This window comes from Aotus nancymaae, unplaced genomic scaffold (assembly GCF_030222135.1).
Source record: "Aotus nancymaae isolate 86718 unplaced genomic scaffold, 86718_ANA_hifiasm-v0.15.2.pri h1tg000059l, whole genome shotgun sequence".
Lineage (NCBI taxonomy): Eukaryota > Metazoa > Chordata > Mammalia > Primates > Aotidae > Aotus > Aotus nancymaae.
The window spans coordinates 14,770,819-14,793,569 of NW_026988473.1; the positions used below are offsets into that span (position 1 = coordinate 14,770,819).

A 22,751-nucleotide genomic window follows, 5' to 3' on the forward strand; every position below is an offset into this window, starting at 1 on the left:
CTGAGAATAGTGGACTTTTTTTTTCAGGCATCTGTACCCCACACAGTAATATCTAGTCAATTTAAAACTTAACTAACAGTCAATGTCAAATATCTAAATGTCAGTAAGTCTCCAAGTAGGCAAGAAGATTCCACGAAGCCCACATACAAAAGCTTTTGTGTGGCTAACTTACAGGCTTCCAAGACATACTGTGATGATACTCAGTTTAACAAGCTTGGTCCCTAGTTTCTAAGCCCAATACAGATTAGACAGGGTAAACAGGGAGAGGAAAAAGAATCATAATTAGGCATCAACTACATGACCAAACAGAGAGGCAGAAAAAAATATCTAAAATACAATCTGGATGCATTTAGGGTACATTTCAGTTGGTCCTGAAGGCAATAATGTTTTCCAGCAGAGTAAAATAATTAATGATTACAAAGATGATGCTTAGATGCCTTGAGGAGTTAAATTATATAAGATGGCAGGGAAGGCCACTGTATACATATCATATACATTTTTAAAAGATTTCCATGTAAATTCTATTAAAAACAGCAAAAAAAAGTCGTACCTAAATTTTAACTATAAAATAGTAGGCTTGTGAAACCGTAAAATTCTTCTGGGTCTTTAGATGCTGACTGTCTCTAAACCATTTATTGATCGCTGCTTCTGCACTGCCTCACGCTGTTATCTGTTTTTAAGCTGCCGTACTGAGTACTGTGTATCATTATTCTCACTGAATGTCTCGCAACAGTCCTGTAGGGCAAGTACTGTCCCCATTTTACTTGCAGACATAGGGAGGTGAAGTAATTTGCCCAGTTACATAACCAGCAAGAGGCAAGCACATTTGGGCTTTGAATCATGGATCTGCCAGATTCCAAAGCGCATGCTTTTACGTCTTCCACTATTTATTGATGGTTGAATTACTGATTTATTTGTTTGCCCCATCACCACCCCAACATTGTTCTCAGCATTGGAAGTTAGTCCACTCTGTGACTTCACAACTTAAAAGAGTCTTGGGAATCACAAGATCATAGATAAGGCCCTTTGCTCTGAAGTAAATAATTGATTATCTCCATTTTGCAGATGAAGAAACTAAGGCTTAAAGAGTGAGTGGCTTGGAGGACCATGGTGCCGTGCGGCGGGTCGCCGCGCCTGCGCGGTGCGGGCGGCGGGCAGCGCAGAGCGCGAGGCTCTTTTGTTCCGTTGAGGGGACGGCCGTTGGCCGGGGCCTGCGGTACGCCGCTCCAGTGAGGTGCTCCACTGCGGCCACCGGGCTTGCTGCCTTCCTGGGCGCCGCTCCCCCGGCCGACCCGACGCGCCGCGCCAGTAGCGCAGTACCTATTCCTCTCCGGCTCCAGCAGCGTCACCCTTTATACCAGAAAGCTGACGGGCACTATGGGGAAAAAACAAAAGAAGAAGAAAGTGGAGGCGGTGCTAGAAGAGAAGGAAGAGGAATATGTGGTGGAGAAAGTTCTCGACCGCCGAGTGGTAAAGGGCAAAGTGGAGTACCTCCTAAAGTGGAAGGGGTTCTCAGATGAGGACAACACATGGGAGCCAGAAGGGAATCTGGATTGCCCCGACCTCATTGCCGAGTTTCTGCAGTCACAGAAAACAGCACAGGAGACAGATAAATCGGAGGGAGGCAAGAGCAAAGCTGATTCTGATTCTGAAGATAAGGGAGAGGAGAGCAAACCAAAGAAGAAAGAGGAATCAGAAAAGCCACGAGGCTTTGCTCGAGGTTTGGAGCCGGAGCAGATTACTGGAGCTTCAGACTGCAGTGGAGAGCTCATGTTCCTAATGAAATGGAAAAACTCTGATGAGGTTGACCTGGTCCCTGCCAAGGAAGCCAATGTCAAGTGCCCACAGGTTGTCATATCCTTCTATGAGGAAAGGCTGACGTGGCAGTCCTACCCCTCGGAGGATGATGACAAAAAAGATGACAAGAATTAACTCTCCTGAGTACCGGCCCCTGTCACATCTGACTGTGGGTTTCAAGTGGGAAGGGAAGGAGTTCTACTTGTCTTGACACCACAGAGGTGGCTTGAGAAGACGTCCTTTGAAGAGCCAGTATAGTTTCTGTGCCCTGCAGCAGCCCAAGTGCTTTAAAGCCGTTCCAAGCTGTATAGTTTGCACACCCATCCCAGTGGAGGGGAAGGGGGATAAGTGTTTCAAGGCAACCTTTTCTGCACTTTGCTGAGAAAAGCAAAGGGCCTTCTACGAAGGACAAAACTTGCAGAATTGGGTGTGTGGGAGAGCAAAAAAATACTGTAGATCTTCAAAGAGCATCTCTACAACCCACAGCCTTCTTCCCAATAGTATTAAATCTGCATTTTTACAGCATAGCATGTTTGTGGTTTTTGGCTATTACTGCATTATTTGGGGGAGGGAGGGATGGGGAGGGGAGAAAGGGAGATGGGTAGCATCATTTTGATTAAATTTGGGGGCCTGAAAGGGGAAATGGTGAAGCAATGGAAAGAACAGACAACTAATGATATGCTTCTATGTCCAGAATATTTTACTTTTCAAAAAAATGTCATTGGCACCATAAATAAAGACTGTGAGAGACTGTTTAAAAGCTATGAATGTCTGAAACCTATAAGCCAAGGTAACTAAACTTACTGCTGTTCCCCACAAAGGACTAAGTCAGTTCATAAGTTACCAAAGTTGCTATTTTGGAAATGGAAATTGACAGAGGAGGGAAGGTCTTTTATTGGAGAGTATACAGTACAAGCAGATCATTCTGTCTCAGAGGTGCTAATTCCTGAAATTAGAAGACCTTTCTTTTCCAATAACAAAATTATAAATATCAGCTTGTTCATCCGAGCCACTGGCTGAGGTGTTGGGGAAGAGGAAGAAGGTGGTAGAGGAGATAAGACAATAGGGAAAGACAAGGGCCTGTGCTCTTAGTGGGGAGAACTCGGAGCCATTCTCTTTTTTTGAGGTTTGAACTCTGAAACCATTGGTGGCAGGGTTCAGTCACTGACAGCAGAAGTTTCACTGAACTGATTCAAGAGTTGGGTGACTTAAAAAACCTTGGTCCCAGGAGAAGATTATACTTTCATACTGGGCAGTGGTTCACTTTAAAACACACACACACACACACACACAGACACTTTTTTAAAGAAATCCTAAGAAGTAACATACCCAAAATGCTCTGTCTTGAGTCATCAGATCCATCAGTTCTTGATATTGTCTAGACTTGCATCTAGAGCTACACCATAAAATCTTTTTAGGCATGTGTTAGATTTCTGTGAAAACTTTGTTTAAATGTAAACTTCATACTACACTGTCAGTTTTTGTCTTAATAAAACTATAAATTTATTAAAGAAAAAAAAGAGTGAGTGGCTTGCTCAAGTGAGGTAGTCTGACAGAGTCAATGCAGGGTTCTAAGGTCCCATTAAGCCGGGTCTTGAGGGTAGGGACTCCATCTCACTTGCTTGTACATACCACAGGGACTGGCACACAGTAGGCAGTTAAAAAATGTTCAATGAATTTTAACCCTATGCCTTCCCAGACAGATGTGAAACCCTAAAAGCAATGTAGTATATCCCAAAGCATCTCAATATATGAGCATGAATCACCTGTACCCCAAACCCACAGAAGCAAAATCAGAGTCCTTTGGGTCAGGGAGCGAGAACTGACAAACAGCTCAGGTGACTCAGGATTGTCCTCATGGTTGAAAGTACGTTTTTTGGAGTTAGTCAATCCTGGGTTCATATCCCAGCTCCACTAGTTATTAGACAAATGATCTGGGGCAAGTTACTTAGATTTTTTAAGCTTCGATTCCATCATCATAAAAATGAGGATAACAGAAGAACCTACCTCATGGGTTTTTAAGGGACAAAGTTCATTCATTTAATAGATATTATGTAGCATCTATTATGTGCCAGATATTTTTTCGGTGCTTAGGATACATTAGGGAACAAACAGACAAGCTCTTTGCCTTTATGGAGCTCATCTTGTAGTGGGGAAGATAGTTAATGAATGATAAAGAAAATAAACAAATAGGCTGGCACGGTGGCTCACACCTGTAATCCCAGCACTTTGGGTGGCCAAGGCAGGTGGATCAATTGACGTCAAGAGTTTGAGACCAGTCTGGACAACATGGTGAAACCCCGTCTCTACTAAAAATATAAAAATTAGCTGGGCACGCCTGTAATCCCAGCTACTCAGGAGGCTGAGGCAGGAGAATCGCTTGAACCTGGGAGGCAGAGGCTGCAGTGAGCTGAGATAGGGCCACTGCACTCCAGCCTGGGCAACAGAGCAAGACTCAGCCTCAAAAAACAAACAAACAAACAAGCAAACAATATAGGAAGTTAGTGATAAGTATAATGGAAAAAAAGAATACAGCAAGTCTGATAGGGAATATGCAATGGTACTGGTGGTTCAATTTTATGTACAGTGGTCTAGGTAGGTTTTGTGGAGAAAGTAACACCTAAGCAAAGATTTGAAGGAGGTTAAGGAGTAACTGATACAGACACCTGAGGGAAGAGCATTCCAGGCAGAGGGAATAGCCATTGCAAAGTCTTAAGGAAGGAGTGAGCCTATTGGGTAAGAGGAACAGCATGGAAACCGGCATGGCAGGAGCCAAAAGAACAAGGGGGAAAGGAAGAAGACATGAAGTTAGAGAAATAACTGGGGCCAGTTCATGTACGTGGCCTTTTAGCTCTACAAGCAAAGGTTAAATGAAACATCCGTAAGTGCTTAGAACAGTAAAATAGTACATAGAAAACATTTACTAAATGGCATCTACATCTGTATTTACATGAAAATCTTCTGGCCTCTAAGCAGAGCTAGTCTGGAAGAGGTCAGGCTACAGGGACTCTAGCATCATTTATATACTTTGGTGGGGTTAGAGAGTCCTTCAACATTTCTAAAAGTACAAATATCGAACAGATCAAAGGCCTAGGTGATCCGCAGCAGCAAGCAGAGATGGCTAATTCTCTGCAGGTGCTCAGAAAACGGAACTAACAGAGGCATGCAAAGTCAACACAGCATCAATAAAAGACAGGGAAGGAGTCGGGTGGGGAGTGGGGTGGGCTTGGCTAAGGGTTGAAACCAACAGGAGAGTTGTTAGCAACATAAGAGAAAAAGCAATGGAGCATGAACATCACCTACAGCAGTCAAAACCCATTCTGATATCAATGCAACCACAAAGTCATGATAAAAATGACTACAAACTGCTGGGGAGTAAGCCAGGAAGCCCAGCAACATGAATCCACTTGTATGGGGGAAAAACAAATTAAGAGATTCAGGTAAAACTATTCCCTTTCCTGGTGGAGGCTCTTTAATCTTTAATATCTCTCTCTTGACACTAGGCACAGATCTTGTCCCAACAAGACAAAGGAAAACTTCTGAGAAGCTAATAATTCTCATTTGGATGAAGGACTCTTGAGGAGATGAGTGCCATGTGTCTGCCAGACTAAAAGATGTGTTCTCTTGGTCATACTGTCTCACGCCTGGGGGATCAGGGCTAACCCACCTCCATGGCTTTCACGACTGAAGGGGCTGCAGGGCCCTGGAGCTGCAGACAGGAATGCAGTCTTTTTGGGAACTGGAGGCAGGCAAGAATGTAATAAAGGGTAGATGAAGATACCCAGGCTGGGCTTTAAACTGCTTTAAACTGTGTCAGTTTCTTCTGGCATCTGCAAAGCCAGGCACTGTCCAATGGAAATCTGGAAGTGGACATCCTTTGTGGCATCAATTATGCCAGTTTGGCCAGGAAGTTTGTAGTACTTGGTCTCTACGACTTAACCTACTCAGTAAGGAGCAGTTTAGTCAGTCAGAAGCAATGAAGAGTGACTCGATCTTCTGATCTTTGACTTAACATATTCAATTTGTAATTAAGACCATTATTAAAATCAGTACAAGAAATCATGTCTTCTCATTCCATTCCTCAAACTGTCTGTCTGCCTTTACTAGTTCCTGATAGTAACCATGGATATTTGCTTTAGAAGTTCTTAATTGCTACATTCTTACCTACATATTTAGTCAATATACTAAGTGTCAGTGGTATGCCAGGGACTGTGCAAGGTTCTGGGGAAAGAGCAAGGGATAAGACAGATATAAATTCCTGTTTTTATGGCACCTGCATTCTAGCATGTATGTGTGGTGGCAGTGGTGGGGGAGACAGACAAGAAAAGTAACAAAGAAATAAATACTTTTAGGAAGTGAGAAGAGCAATGACATCAATCAGGCAGGGTGGTGTGATACACATGAGACGGCTGGGCCAGGCTCATCTTTGAGAAGGTAACTTTGAGCTGAGAACTCACCAGATGAGAAGGAGCCAGCCAGGCAATCTGGGGAAAGAAGGAAGGGCAAAGACTGGGAGAAGGGAACCAGCAATAAGAGTGTTTTGCTTCCCGCTTCTCTATTCTGCACACAAATGCTATTTCTCTGTCTCTGGTGTGTTGCAATCTGTTAAAGAAATTGCTCTGTGACGCCCGGGAAGGGAATAATATCGAATGAAACAGAATTCCAAGCCTTCCCATTTACTGGAGCTACATACTGCTATGCGGGAGGGTGGGAACAGTTAGGAAAGATAAGGCAAGGGCTGTGGAAGCTGCCCCATGCTGTCCCATTTCACTACTGTGGTTAACTGGCAAAGGAGTCCATGTGAATGAGTGCAGGATGTCCACATCGCAGCACTGTTTCACAAATCATCATTTCAAGTCACCGACTGACAGGATTTAGCACTCTGTCTGGCAGCAACCAGCAGTGAAGCAGAGAGAATTCCACTGGATTATCCAAAGCATCTGACCCGCAAATGAGGAGTGAGGAGAACGTTTTTAAAAAACAACTCTTGAGTGGTTCAGTGAGCCAATTCGACATCGAACAGAGACACACAAACATCCAGCCGCCTCTGAGGCAAAGGTCAATTTCTTCTGCTTGTCCTCGATCTTCAGAATCCGTTATTGATGTGAGCTCTGTCCCTCATTTTTCTAGCCAAAGGGGTAGATGTGAAGCAGAGACAGGCTAGATAGGGTGTTCTGGGACAACACACCATTGTCTGAATCCAGGGAGCATGATGGCTGCAGTGGATGAGAGCAGGCTCAGTGGGAGAGGCTCAGGGAACATCAGAAGTGCAGGGCCTGTTCTTTGAAGATAAAGTCTGGCTAGATCAGCTTTTCAGCAAAAGAAGCTAACATCTGCAGCCAGCTCTTTATCTTTGGTGAGCCCATCACAGATCTCAGCTTTAGGATGGGGGCTAGAATGAAGGGAAAAAGCAAATTTTCACCCTATAAGAAGTAGATAGGCCGGTGCGATGGCTCACGCCTGTCATCCCAGCACTTGGGAGGCGGAGCTGGGTGAATCACTTGAGGTCAGGAGTTCAAGACCAGCCTGGCCAACATGGTGAAACCACTTCTCTACTAAAAATGTAAAAATTAGCCAGGTATGGTGGTGGGTGCCTGTAATCCCAGCTACTCAGGAGGCTGAGGCAGGAGAATCACTTGAACTCAAGAGGCCGAGGTTGCAGTGAGCCAAGATCGCACCACTGCACTCCAGCCTGGGTGACAGAGGAAGACTCCATCTCAAAAAAAAAAAAAGTAGATAGTACTGAACTGTCCCACCCTTGTGGGTTTCTGAACTTTCTAATTCTCCAATCAAGTCCTGAGACACTCCCGCTCCTCAGCCTTCTCTTTTCCAAGCCCTTCTCACACAGCTGTGAGGTAAGATTTACTAGATGGAATATGTTTGCAAAATCTGTTTTGTTCACTGGAACATGTTTATCAAGAAAGAAAGAAAAAAAAAGCCTGTCCCTTTTCACTGTTTAGTTTTTAGTGACTGCCTTTTGGGATCTGGAACTGGATAAACAGATGGACTTCACAGAAGGAATCAGGCGAAGCGCCAGGGTGTGTATATATATCTTAGTCTCACTGTATATACGGCAGATAGCCCTCGTCCAAACAGCTGTGCTGGTTTTGGAGGGAAGTGAGGGGACAATGTCTTCTGGATGACAGTGCTCCCACTGCTCCAAGGTGTACCTCCCTGGTGGTGCTTTGGGTTATAGGATGCCAAATAGAGTCTAGAGTTCTAACCTCGGATATGTGACCCTGATTTCATTTTCTGGCCTCTGGCTGTGGTAATTAAGGGTTGTGCCAGATCTCAAACTATTGCTTATTATTTGTACTGGGTTTGTTTGAAATGAACGAGTGCCTACAATGTGCTGAGTGTCTGCACTGTGTATGGTGATGAGTAGTACCTTTGCCATATACTGAATGCCTCTGTATTAAGGGGATGCCCAGGAGGGGTATGGGTGTGTGTGTGTGTGTGTGTGTATGTGCGTGCATGTGCGTGCATGGGTGCACACATGCAGAAGTTGTGGAAGGCCTGGAATACAATATTTGCCCGGCCACAGAGAAGTATCACTGCTGGGGGACAAGGCACAGTGATCCCTCATGTGCAGCACGCTGCTGCCCCAGGGGAACTGGGGGGAACTGTAGCGAGCAGTTTCCCTCCTAATTTTTTTGCCACCTTCTCCAGTATAATTCTTCACTGCAGGAGGTGGGGGTAGAGGAAGTAACTCTTTCGTAATTCAATATGCTTCAATTCCCAGGTATGAACAAACTTCAGAACATTTCAGGAGAATATTCTAAAAGAAAAAACACATTCATTTCCTTCACAGAGTAGTGTTCAGGTGGATGTCTCCTTTCCTCCTGGACAAACTCCTTGAAAACAACCATGAAAAAAAAAAACAATACTGTCTAAACAGGAAACTGGTGCCACATGGAGGCAAAAAAACAAAACAACTCCCTGGGATAGAGTAGACTGCATTCATTAGGTTCAGGTAGCACAAAAGATCAAAAGACAAGCACATTAAATAATTAGACTCCAACAGATCAAGGTGCTATAGGTAATGGGACCTCATAAGGACAGAACAAAAGATCCTGTCTCTAACAAAGGCTCTGCAGACCTTTATACCACAGTGAGCACTGAGTGAGAGGGATGCTGCCCAGGAAATGAAAGGACTCAATCGTTCCTCTTCAGTGAGCGGAGCCCAGGAGGAGTGTTCCAGGGCGCTCTCACAAACACTCTTTAATAATACCATCCAGAGCCTTTGATTGAAGGAACATGCTGAAGAATAAACAGCCTATTAATCTGAGTTTTCTGGTGTGCCTGAGTATACAAAGCAGCAATGAACTAACCCCTTGGCTCTTGCAAATATCCCGACTGCACACCATCCGCTGCTCCACTGCACAGCTCAGCCCCTCCTTCCCATCCCTGCATGCAATTTGCCCCTGGAAAAGCTTCAAGGTTTGGGGATCCTGATGGTTTCATCTAAGGATGCTCAGGCCAAACCCAGGGTGCAAAGAATGGGAAACAGCGTATCCTTGTTTGGCCATAAGAAGGCACAGCCATGTGACCAGGCTCAAATGAGAACTGTGTGGTAGTGTGACTGGGTGAGGAGACAAAGTCATCAGTCTCCCTCTTTCTGAGCCAAGTTGACAGCCACAGGCCTGGGAAAGGAAGGCCCAGTTTCAATTGCTTCCTAGTCTTGGTTACCTTGGTGGCAGGAAGGGCTCCTGCATGGGTGGGCTTTGGGTGCCATTCTGTGGAAACATTCCTGGGCGTTTTGCCTAGGTAAAAATTACCAAGTAAGGTCCCTGAGTTTTCTTTCTTTCTTTCTTTCTTTTTTTTTTTTTTTGAGATAGAGTCTTGCTCTATCACCCAGGCTGGGGTGCAATCTCAGCTCACTGCAACCTCTGCCTCCTGGGTTCAAGTAATTCTCGTGTCTCAGCTTCTTGTGTAGCTGGGACTACAGGCGTGTGTCACCACGCTCGGCTAATTTTTGTATTTTTAGTAGAGACAGGATTTTGCCATGTTGGCCAGGCAGGTCTTGAACTCCTGGCCTCAAGTGATCTGCCTGCCTTGGCCTAGGTCCCTAGAGTTTTCAAGGAGAAAAACAGAAGAAAGAGAAGTAGCTGTTTCACTCTCATCCTTTCACTAGAAGTCCTTCTTTACAATCAGGTGTAGCTTTTGTGATAACAACAATTTGGTTGGTTCTCCTTCCCACCCCCAAGGAAATCACAGATAAAGTACAATGATAGTACTTTAAATAATAGACCAGGCGTTCAGCTGTTGAAACCATCATAGGCTCAAATCAGCCACAGAGTGGTTTCTCTGTGTCCCACGGTCACTGGCCTCACACAGTGTGTGCTTAATCATAAAAGGAACTAGTGTGACAAGGTGGATAAATCAGTATCACGGCTATCAACATGTGCTGGGTTGTGCACCCACACACATATTCTCAAAGCCTAATCGCTTTGGCCCCAAATTTATATATCAAGAATAACATATTTAATGAAGATTTCCTTTCTAAAAATAATTTCAAAGAGGCACTTGTACTTAAAAAATTAATTCTAAAGTCTTCTGATTCTACTTCCAGGGAATTACTTTGTGTTTAGTTCCTCGAAACTGGAGAAGGACACACATCTTGGACAAGAAGGAGCAGCCCAAAAGCTTGGATTTCATGTGACTGACTCTGAGATGCCACAGAGGGTAGCAGGAGCATGGGCTCTGCAGTCAGACAGCTCTAAATCTGAACTCCTCTTCTGCCACTTGCTGATGTGTGATCTTAGACCCATGACATCAAATCAATGAGTTTCAACTTCCTCATCTGTAAAATGGGAATACCTTCATGGGATTTTTTTTTTTTTTTTTTTTTTGAGATGGAGTCTTGCTCTGTAGTCCAGGCTGGAGTGCAGTGGCGCGATCTCGGCTCACGGCAACCTCTGCCTCCCCAGTCCTGGTTCAAGCAATTCTCCTACCTCAGCCTCCCAAGTAGCTGGGATTACAGGCACGAGCCACCATGCCAGCTAATTTTTATGTAGTTTTTAGTAGAGATAGGGTTTCACCATGTTGGTCAGTCTGGTCTTGAACTCCTGACCTCATGATCTGCTCACCTCGGCCTCCCAAAGTGCTGGGATTACAGGCGTGAGCCACTGTGCCCGGCCCCCTTCATGGGATTTTTGTGAGGATTACATAACAAAAATGTTTAGTGCCATGCCTAGGACACAGTAAGTTGTTCAGTAAATGACAGCTGTACTTACTGTTTCTTTTAATTAAAAAAATTTTTTTTTCAGAGATAGAGTCTCACTCTGTTGCCCATGCTGGAGTACAGTGGTATGACCATGGCTCACTGTAGCTTCACACTCCTACACTCAAGTGATCCTCCCACCTCAGCCTCCTGAGTAGCTGGGAATACAGGCACATGCCACCACGCCCAGCTACTTTAAAAATTTTTATTTATTTATTGTTTTTGAGAGAAGTCTCCCTATTTTGCCTAGGCTGGTCTGGAACTCTTGATCAGGTGATCCTCTCACCTCATCTTCCCCAAGTATAGGGATTACAGGCATGAGCCACCATGCCTGTAACTTTAACATGAGCTCGTTACTCTTTGAATCCTCAAATAATAGGCACAGCGACTTATTCAGTGGTTGGCACATGAGCTACATGAAATGGGAGTTTCTTCATTCCTTACCAAGCTGAGCTTAGAAGATCCTCAGACCGTCCTTCACTACACTGGAAACAAGTGTTTGGGTTATCTGGGGTAACTGATGGAAGAGCAATGAGAGATCAAACCCTGGTACTCTGGAGCTTCAGTTTTGACTTGGGCATTGCCGACTGACCTGGAATATTCCCACCCCAGATTTTGACTTAGCAGATACAGCCTTTTCCTAGGCTTCCACCTGTTGAGACAAACAGATATAATCTGAAAACAAGAGGGGCTTGCAAGCACAGATCTGGTATCAGACTGCCTTACCCTGCAGCATTCCTGGGGTCATAAAATGACAAACATTTCAACAGGCTGGATCTAACCCTTCCTGCCCTGTAACTAGGGCCTTATGAAACTGCTTCTTGTGATTAGAGTCATTGGTACCTCCCGCCAAGGCTGTGAGGTGGACTTCATTAATATTGATGAGCTGCAGCTCGTTAACCTCATTTGATGTTTATTTACAACCATTCTTCTCATATGCTAATGAGTGACACTGGGCTCTTCAGATAGAAAGGAGAGAACTGGACCCTCTCTGCCAGCATCTCCTTGGCAAACTCCTGTCCCTTGAAACAGAAGTTTGCACAGAGAAAATGAAGCCAAATGGAGGGAATGCAGCAGCGAGGACAAAATGATGTGAAAAGAATGTCTGCAATGTAATGGGGGAGAGAGAAGCCCAGCTGCCGGGGCCACAGTGGGACTGAGGTTTGGTGTTACACCCACCCAGTGGCTAACAAAGAGAAGCTGAAGGGCAGGGAACTAAGGAACTATGAAAAGGACAATGTGTGAGATTTTGGAATTGGAGTAGGGGGGTGGAGATGTGTGGGCCCCATGAGTGTCAGGGAGCTTGAAGGCCTCTCTAGGATTCATTCCACTTTCTTCTGTGATCTTAAGAAATCAATAGGCAGGGAACTGGGGTAGATTTCTTTAAGGCAGTTAAATGCCCATAGCAACTGATGCTTATCAAATGCTTGGCTTGGAGAAAGAGTGCTCATTGTCCCACCATGAAATGGCTAAGCAGGGGGAAATAATCTCTGATTCTCTTTATAGGTTTGTATATTAAAGAATAGGATGATTAAGAAAGGAAGCATCAGAGACTGAGGAAAAATATATATTTTTAAATATGGCCATTACCGGGCACAGTCACTCATGCCTGTAATCCTAGCACTTTGGGAGGCCGTGGAGGGAGGATCACTTGAGCTCAGCAGTTTGAGATCCTGGACAACATAGTGAGACCCCATTTCTAAAAAAAAAAAAAACTAGCTGGGTGTGGTGACACATACTTGTGGTCCTAGCTACTCAGGAGGCTGAGGCACAAGAATCGCTTGAACTTGGCTAGGTTTGGTGGCTCACACCTATAACCCCAGCACTTTGGGAGGCCGAGGTGGGCAGTCACCTGAGGGTGGGAGTTTGAGACCAGCCTGACCAGCATGGAGAAACCCCGTCTCTACTAAAAATACAAAATAAAAAATTAGCCGGGTGTGGTGGCACATACCTGTAATCCCAGCTACTCGGGAGGCTGAAGCAGGAGAACTGCTTGAACCCGGGAGGTGGAGGTTGTAGTGAGATGAGATCACATCATTGCACTCCAATCTGGGCAACAAGAGTGAAACTTCATCTCAAAAAAAAAATCGCAGGTGGCGGAGGTTGCAGTGAGCCAAGATAGCACCACTACACTCCAGCCTGGGCCAGAGTGAGATCCTGCCTCAAAAAAAAAAGGCCATTCTATTGTTTCAGGGCTGCTAAGCAAAACACAGGTCTCTTCCAAATTCCGCAGTATGCAGCAAGTCCATTTGGGGTCATCCCATCCATTCTGAGTGTATGAAAGAACTAATAAGACATGAGAAAGGTGGAAGGAAAAGTATGTTGGATATATGAAAGTTTATTAATACTAGCAGCAATAGCAAACTTAAAATTTCTTAAGTACTTCAGTGTCAATTCCCATCAATTTTCTTGATTTTGATGCTGTACTTTTTTTTTTTTTTTTTTGAGACAGGGTCTTGCTTTGTCACCCAGGCCAGAGTGCAGTGGCGTGATCTCAGCTCACTGCAACCCCTACCTCCCAGGCTCAAGCGATCCTCCCACCTCAGCCTCCCAAGTAGCTGTGTGCTACAGGTGTGTGTCACAACACGAGGCTAATATTTTTGTGTTTTTTATAGATAGGGTCTCACTATGTTGTCCAGGCCGGTCTTGAACTCCAGAGCTCAAGTGATCCTCCCACCTCAGCCTCCCAAAGTGCTGGGACTATAGGCGTGAGCTACTACACCCTGCTGATGCTGTGCACTTTACATTACTATTTAGACAATTATTCCCTTCCTGCCTTCCGGGCCCACACCCTCTCCTTTCTCCCAGTCTGGCTTTTTTTTTTTTTTTTCTGTGAGGCACTTTGAAGATCATTCCTACCCTTGATGTGCCTTTCTTTAAGGCTAAAGAGGCAACAGAAAAAAGAAACCTCTTACCTTAAAGGCTCAGCCACATTTTAAAGTGCAAAGTATTGGTTCTAACAGGTAGATTTTATGTTTGTTTTTCTGAAATCATTATCCCTTAGGGTACAAATTTCATTTCTTTCAAGTTTTCTATGAACTCAGCTCCTCTCAGACTGAAGGAATAATCAATAGCAAGTGGTTTCGACTTGACAATGTGCAGCTGGCCCATCCTTAGGGACAGACACAGCTGAAAGTAACTGACATCTATACGCACGTTCTAGGCTTGAGAAATGTTTCTCAGTCTTTTTTCATTATCACCCTCCTAGCTTTTTAGACCTTTTTTCTGTTTGTCCACTCCCCATGAAATTTTGATATCATGAACATATTATCTATCTATATATTTTTTGAGGGCCACAAACCATTGTAATATCTACTTTTTTTTTTTTTAGACAGAGTCTCACTCTGTTGCCCAGGCTGGAGTGAAGTGGGGTGCAACCTTGGCTCACTGCAACCTCTACCTCCCGGGTTCAAGCAATTCTTCTGCCTCAGCCTCCTGAGTAGGTGGGACTACAGGCATGCACCACCACGCCCAGCTAATTTTTTTTGTATTTTTAGTAGAGATGGGGTTTCATCATGTTGGTGAGGCTGGTCTCGAACTCCTGATCTCAGGTGATCCACCTGCCTAGGCCTCCCAAAGTGCTGGGATTATGAGCATGAGCCACCACACCTGGCCCCATTTTTTTTTTTTTTTTTTTTTGCCTCCCAAAGAACCAATTTTTGTTCCCTTGGAGGCCTCAATTGCCTCAATTGAGGAGGCATGTTCTAGAGGCTTTTTTAAAAAAGTATATCCATCTGATAGACTGTGTTCCAGTGTTGAACCTAACATTCTCCCAAAGTGAACCATCAAACACAATTACACTTCTGTTCTGATTTTTTTAAAAGAAAGAAAGACAAAAAAGACATCTTTGTGCCTATCTAGTTACTAATAGTTATTTCAAAAAAGAGATCAAAACCCTTTTTTTCACACTGGACCTGATCTATCCACAGAATAAATGGCTTACTTATTGGCAGTAGATTAGCTTTTTACAATAATCCTGTTTGAGTACCAGAGAGGTAATAGATTGTCAAGCCCCTTAGGGACCCCCAAATCATTCTCCTAAAAGTCAACAATGTATTCCCTTGTAAGAGGAGCATTAAATTCATTATCTCATTAAACATCTCTCAAACACCAGAGGAAAGTAGTGATTGGTGTTACTATTCCCCTTTTACAAGCGGAGAAATCATGATTTGAGAGGTTAGGCAGCTTAATTTAGGTCACTGGCACTGATGTTTCTTCATATAAATATCTACTCTGTCAAACAAGGTCACTCTGAGGATTTCTAGACCTGATGTCTTCTGATTCCTACTTTAATCTAGGATCATGGACCACTGCTTGAGAAAAGTTTATAAAGGTTGTTCTGCCAACCCCTTCTGTCCTTTTGACAGTAAAAAAGCAAAAGAAGGTGCTAACAGAGTCTCTAAGAATTGACTGATAAAGAGAGAGGACATGAACTCAGACTATTGTTCTAATGGTTACTGTTTCATTAGCAAATGGCTTTAGGTGGTAGCAAAGAATGCTGTATAGGGAGGTATGCAAGTTGTTTTTTTTTTCTAAGATGAATATCACTATCTTTGCAGGGTTCAGATGAGAGGCTATTAAACTATGATCTCAAAAGATGCAAAGACCCAAATCAAGACCTCCCACAGTCTTCAAGTAACATGGGAAATTCATATTTTATTTTGTAATCATGGGAACTGACCACATCTTAAAACTATACATACTTGAAACACACCATAAGTGAGTGAGAATTAGAGGTTGGCAAGTCAAATAAAAAATACTACCTAAAAGGGCTCTTCTCTGTAAACTAGCCTCAGGCTCTTTTAATTATCTCAATTAAATCAATGTTAAAATTCCCTTGGAATGGAGGCCGAAGTGGGCGGATCACCTGAGTTCAGGAGTTTGAGACCAGCCTGACCAACATGGTGAAATCCCATCTCTACTTAAAAAAAAAAAAAAAAAAAATTAGCCGGTGTGGTCACGGCACCTGTAATCCTAGCTACTCAGGAGGCTGAGGCAGGAGAATCGCTTGAACTCAGAAGGTGGAGGTTGGAGTGAGCTGAGATTGCGTCACTGCACTCCAGCCTGGGTGATAGAGGGAGACTCCATCTCAAAAAAAAATAAAAAAGAAAAATAAAAATTTAACTTATTTATTCTAAAGAGTGACTTCAAGAGATAACTTGTTATCTCATGCTGTCAAGATCTGTACCTAACCTATTCCTTATGAGAATCTATTCTATTAATAACAAAAGCAAAGAATTTCAGAGAAGGTTATTCTGCAATACTGCTTAGGAACCCAGTATGGAATAACATTATCTCTTTTGTTTGTTTGTTTTTTGAGACAGTCTCCCCCTGTTGCCCATGTTGGAGTGCAGTGGCACCATCTTCGGCTACTGCAACATCCACCTCATGGGTTTAAGCAATTCTTGTGCCTCAGCCTCCTGAGGAGCTGGGACTATAGGCGCACGCCACCATGCCAGGCTAATTTTTGTATTTTTAGTAGAGATAGGGTTTTGCCATGTTGGCCAGGCTGGTCTTGAACTCCTGGCCTCAAGCAGTCCACCGCCTGGGACTCCCAAAGTGCTAGAATTACAGTCAGGTGCCAACACACCTGGCTTGAATAACATTATTGCTAATAAATTTGCCCTCATGTGTGACTTCAGTTCTTCCTACAGCAATGGAAGTTCATTTCCTTTTTGTTTGAAGAAATGGAGATAGGCTGATGATGCGTTAAAGCCTTTATTTCACAATGTCCAGAGCCAAAAGATATACCCCAGATCAATCTAAACACCTTAAGGGGAATATAAAAAGTATATACATTTAGCTCAACTAGCTTCTGGTACAGATATGTTAGAAAAGAAGCCAGTGGCTTCTTTTGCTGTAAACAGGGAATAAATTTGAGGGAGGGTAAAAAAAAAAAAAAAAAAAAAAAATCTTCACATCTTGCCTCAAAGAAGATGAAACTATAATTTTTCTAGACTAGAAACTAGAAGATACAATGTATAGAAATCTAAAGGGTGGCTCATATTACAGAAGAGGCATTTAAATGAAAAAGCATTTCTTATTGGATGCTGTTAAATAGGAACACATGGCGTCGGGGGCAGCGGCAAATCCTTTAAAGTCTTGGACATCAGAACAAGGGAACTAAAGTGAAAATACAAATTGGAATAGGTAAAGAGAGATACAGAATCCCACCAAAAACCCATTCATACTGCTTGCAGCAACTGTCAATGAATTGAAAAGGGCGCTGAGGAGAAATGAGTATCACTGTGTTCCAATACAGATTTGCTAATTTCAGCAGCATTTGTCTATCTTGTTTTACCAACATAACTAGTCAAAAAAAAAAAAAAAAAAAAAATCCTAAATACAGGAAAAGGCTAATCTTTTTCATTGGCAGGTGACCAAAGAAAACACTTTCTCCAATAGGCAGTATAATAAGGCCATACAAACAAGACTGCACTTATCAAACATTTTTATCTGAAGTGCTCAAAACATTTGCCAATATTATACCCAGTTCAACTTCCCCCTCACTAGCTTCCTCACAGCTTTGAGAGGAAAAGCAAGGTTTTTATAGGAAAGATGTCTCCTCTGCATATTGGTATAAATCTGAATACAACTTTAGGAAAGAACTTCCCAAAGAGGGTGTGGGTGGGGGCCCCAAGGAGTCTCCAGGCTTCCAGATCCTCCGAGCACACTGGTAAAAGCTTTGTTTCGCCACATCAAAGGCAGTGGGGCAAAGTTCCTCTTGGCAGCTATGGATGCTGCCAAGAAGAGCGAGTCTTCATTTGTGCCAGGGACCAAAGGGGAAAATTCAGAAGGAAGAGTATGAAGGCATTTTCCCTTCCAGATTTAAGTGGGGAAACAGACCTACTGAGTCACTAATCCTTTTTTCCAGAGGTGGTATCATTATCCGAGTTTTATCCTCAATGGATAGTTGTATGGAAAGTTAAGTGTTTAAGATAAATAATTTGCTCAAAGTTACAAAGCAGATTTGTGACAGAGAGGGTTAAAGAATCCAGGGTTCAACTTTAAACAGTTAGATCTAAGTTTTCAGAAGAGCTCCTAAAGGTTTGAGAGTTAGAAGAAATTTGATTACTTTTTTTTTTTTTTTAATGAAGAACAGGAATGGGGAGCAACAGCCATCAGTCCCATGGTTTATCACAATACTGTGGTCCAACCTCAGGGCACAGAAAAAACACAATTTTACAATTAGAGGGTTAAGTAGCAGGTGGTACTTTTTGTTCCATAGCTTTGCATAAGACACATAATTAAGTGTTGCCATAATTTATTACTGATGGTGCAGATTTACCAGACAGTGAAGGTGGCAAGCATGTCATGGAGAATTGGCTTTATAAATTTTAGGAAAATTGTTTAAAATAAATGAAACAAGCTGAGGCAGGAGGATCACCTGAGGTCAGGAGTGCGAGACCAGTCTGGCCAATGTGGTGAAACCCTGTCTCTACTAAAAACACAAAAATTAGCCATGGTAGCAGACACCTGTTGTAGTTCCAGCTACTCAGGAGGTTGAGGCAGGAGAATCACTTGAATCCAAGAGGCAGAGACTGCAGTGAGCCAAGATCCCGCCACTGCACCCCACCCTGGGCAACAGAGCGAAACTCCATCTCAAAAAAAAAGAAAAAAGAAAAGAATCCTTTCTTTTGTTCTATGTTACAAGTAGCAGGTGCTTTTCTGAGCCTCTGGCACAGAAAACCTGAAGCCCTGCTCTAGACAAGGTGAAGAGGCCTTCTCCCCAGAGTAGCGTGCTGGACACTGAAGGAGCTCCCCGCTTTATTAGGACACCTGGAAGGAGCCAAAAGGGCTATCGTCAAGTACTCAATCTTGTGGACAGAGGATCTGAAACATCAAATTTGCTATGGCTTGAAGTAGATGCATTCTTCTGCTTTTGAACTTTGGAAACGTTTTGATAGTAACATTTTTTATTTTTTTCTGCTGGGCCTTAATATGGCAGAAATTGGGCCAGGCATGGTGGCTCATGCCTATAATCCCAAGCACTTTGGGAGGCTGAGGCTGGCAGGTCACCCGAGGTTGGGAGTTTGAGACCAGCCTGACCAACATGGAGAAACCCCATCTCTACTAAAAATACAAAAAAAATTAGCCGGGTGTGGTGGTGCATGCCTATAATCCCAGCTGTTCGGGAGGCTGAGGCAAGAGAATCATTTGAACCTGGGAGACAGAGGTTGCAGTGAGCCAAGATTGTGCCATTGTACTCCAGCCTGGGCAACAAGAGTGAAACTCCGTCTCAAAAAAAAAAAAAAAAAAAAAAAAAAAAATTGCAGAAATTGTTTAGAATGATGTAATTGAGAGGAGATTTCCAGAAACACTTATTAATTTTTATGAGAAAATCAGATTGAAGATCACCAACTAGCCAGTAACAATTTCAAATGAATGAATTTCATAGGCGAACAAACAGGTCATGATAAAAATAATTAGAATAAAAGGAGTCTGTATGATTGATTCCATGGAACCAACCTTTATAAAGTTCTCTATTGCTTGAGATAAATCAAGTAAATCTGAATGTTACCTTGACTTGTCATGTCAAGACACCCAATTAATGTTTGCTCCCCTTCACTCAGACCCATGCCTCCAGGCAAGAAAGCAATTAAACTTTTGTTAAAAATCAATTATCTCTTCCCTTATATGAGGGACCTAGAATAGGCAAATTCAGAGGGACAGAAAATGTTATACAGGTTACCAGGGCCTGGGAGGGAAAGGAGAGGGGAATGAGGAGTTATTGTTTAATGGGTACAGTTTCAGTTTAGGATGATGAAAAAGTTTTGGAAATGCTGGTGATGGCCATACTTAATACCACTGAATTGTATACTTAAAAATGGTGAACGTGGTAAGTTTTATGTTACATATATTTTACTACAATAAAAAATTGATGTCTTATGTTTAAAAAATCAGAAAAAGAGTTCTTCAATCATTCCTTTACAAAATAATGCGGACCTAGGCAGTTCCCCAAATTAGTCTGTTCACCAGAATCACTTGGTGTGCTTATTAAAGTTACAGATTCTGTGGCCATAACCCAGACTGGCTATTTGTTTTCTTGTTAGTCTCTCCCTTTTTTGTATCTCTCTCTGTAACAGGAAATAGGGTACCCTTAGTTGTTATGTAGTTTTTAGCTTAACCAAGGGTCAAATTGAAAACAGCTTGGCCTCTGCCAATGTACAATTACTCGAAACTGAAGCCACAAAGATGCAAAAAAATCAGGTTTGCAATGGTACTCTCAATGTCCATAAAACAACTTCTCTTCTACAGTGTTATTTCTGTTTCTCCAGGACATTATTCCTTGGGAACTGCTCTGCAATAAATAAAATAGGCAAACAATAAGATAGTTGAAAAGGCCTAGGAATTTGTACTTGTTAGAGGTGATACCAGACTTCGTTTTTGGCTCAAATAAGATATGGGAATTTTGTATATGGCAGGTGATGAAAAACTGCTGGAACACCCAAGACATCAAAATTAGAAAATAAAAACTTGTGTATGACTCAAAGGTTAGTTTGGTAGAGATTTTCTTTCAATTGGAAGCTAAAACATATATTACATCGCCCTGGCAGGACTGCTTTTAATGATCTCTGAGCTTCAATGAGGCAAGTATCATTTAAGGCTTTGAAGGGAAAGAAAAAAAGGGTGTTTCAAGTCCCTCAAACAATTTATTGCTCCAGTATTTCTAATAATCATAGGAGTATTTTTCCTTTTGACTGGAGAGCAAAGGAAAAAGGAAACCTGTAGGAACTGGAGTTGGACAAGAGAACAAAGTTCACAAATGAAATCCTGTCTAATACTAGCAACTGAAACAAGACTCACCCTTCATGTCCTTTGAACAACTGGTCCAGCTCAGTCCCATTTTTCCCCATCAGTGATTTTTAAGTGTCACAAATGGCTCTTCAGGCTGAACTAAACTATCATAGAAATCTTTCAGGAAAAAGATACAACGATTACTATACTTCTCCTGGGCCATGCCATTGCTAGGCCATTTCCCCTCAGAAATTTATTTCTCTAACTAGAGTGAAGAGCTGACAAGAAGCAATTTTTAAGTCAAATCAATAAAATAAAAATATCTCCAAATAATGCAACAGTTTTATTTCTGTGAGAATAACTCTTCCTTTATTCCAAAATGAAATGACTCTCTACTATTATTACATGTTTTAAAAAGATGACCTTTAAGAATCTATAAAACTGAGGCTTAGAATGGACTTTACAAGTTATCTAATTAATTCAACTCTTCTTTCTCATCTTTTGCTTCAATTTCTTCTTTAACATCTTTGTTCAGTCATTATCTAGAACAGCACTAGACAACAGAACTTTCTGTGATGGTGGCAATGTTTGTTATTCTGCACTAATATGGCAGTAGCCACTAGCCATATGTAACTTGTGACTAAAAACTGAATTTTATTTGTATTTATTTTCTTAAAAATTAGCTTTATTGAGGTTTAACTGACATACAAAAACTATACATATTTAATATGTACAATTTGATGAGCTTGGATACATGCATGAAACAGTAAAATCACCACCACCATCAAGATAATAGGCATATCCACACCCTCAAAAGTTTCTTTCGGTCTCTCTCTCTCTTTCTGAGTGTGTGTGGGCAGTGGGGGAAGGGTAAGAATGCTTGACATGAGATCTACCCTCTTAATAAATTGTTAAGTTCCTAATTTTGTTAGTTATAGGCATTATGCTGTAGAGCAGATCTTTAGAATTGATTCACCTGGCATAACTGTAACTTTACACCAAATGAACGACAATACCCCATTTCTCCCTCCTCCAATCCCTGGAAACTGCCATTCTATCCTCTGCTTTTATAACTCTATTTAATTTTAATTAATTTAGATTTAAATAACCACAGGAGGCTAGTGACTACATACTGGAGAGCACATGTCTATTATCTGCTTTATTATCTCTAATGACAGAAAATCTATTTCCTCCCAAGTAGCTCTATAGATAGATAATTCTAATTGTTAAGAAGATTTCTTCTTACATTGTGAAAGCTGTCTTCCTGGTAACTTCTACCCACTGGAAGTTTTTTCTGGGGCCACACAGAATAAGTAAGCTCAGGTCATATATGACATCATCAAGTATTTGAAATCAGGTAAGCATGTATTCCACTTAGTTTTCTATGAGTTTGACACCCCTGGTTCCTTGAACTGTTCTTCATCATTTGCTTTCAAATCTCTCTTCTAGTAAGGCATGTTTTAGTCAATGCTAATTATGATGAAAACAACAACTAACATTTATCAAGAAGCTATTTAGTGCCAGGCACCACGTGAGACTATTCTCATGCATCATCTTACTTGAGTCCCTTCCCAACCTATGAAGCTGTACTGTTATTTGCCCTGACCTTACTACTGAGGAAACAGGCTCAGAGAGCTTAAGAAACTTACCTGAGACCAGGCAGCAAACAAAAAAGTATACAAAATGGGACTCAAACCTATGTCTTTGACTCAAAAACTACTGCTCTTGACCACGGCACTATGTTGCCTCTCTTGTGAAAGTACAGCACCCCTACCCTCAAAAAACTTACTGTGAGTATTGTTTGTCATCATGGAATGTAAACTCCATGTGGCCAAAGACTTTGTGTTGTTCGATTCTATATATCCAGCATCAAAATAGTGCCTGACACACAGGAGGCACTCAAGAAATATTTGTTGAATGAAAGAATGACTAAATAGAACAAGACAGTCAGCTTCTTCATTATGGCCTCTGTTCTTACTGTATTAAGTCTAAA

The 22,751-nt window shown here is 42.3% G+C and overlaps 2 protein-coding genes across 7 annotated transcripts in view; one reads left to right on the forward strand and one right to left on the reverse strand.

Moving 5' to 3' along the window:
- The window catches only part of CSTPP1 (centriolar satellite-associated tubulin polyglutamylase complex regulator 1), a 216,443-nt gene that overhangs the window by 43,141 nt on the left and 150,551 nt on the right, over window positions 1–22,751 (reverse strand). The gene's annotated exons all lie outside the window — the stretch shown is intronic.
- On the forward strand, window positions 1,338–2,333 carry LOC135270089 (chromobox protein homolog 1-like). Its single transcript, XM_064364965.1, has one exon. The coding sequence runs from the start codon at window positions 1,378–1,380 to the stop codon at window positions 1,930–1,932; it is 555 nt and encodes a 184-aa protein (XP_064221035.1). The 5' UTR covers window positions 1,338–1,377; the 3' UTR covers window positions 1,933–2,333.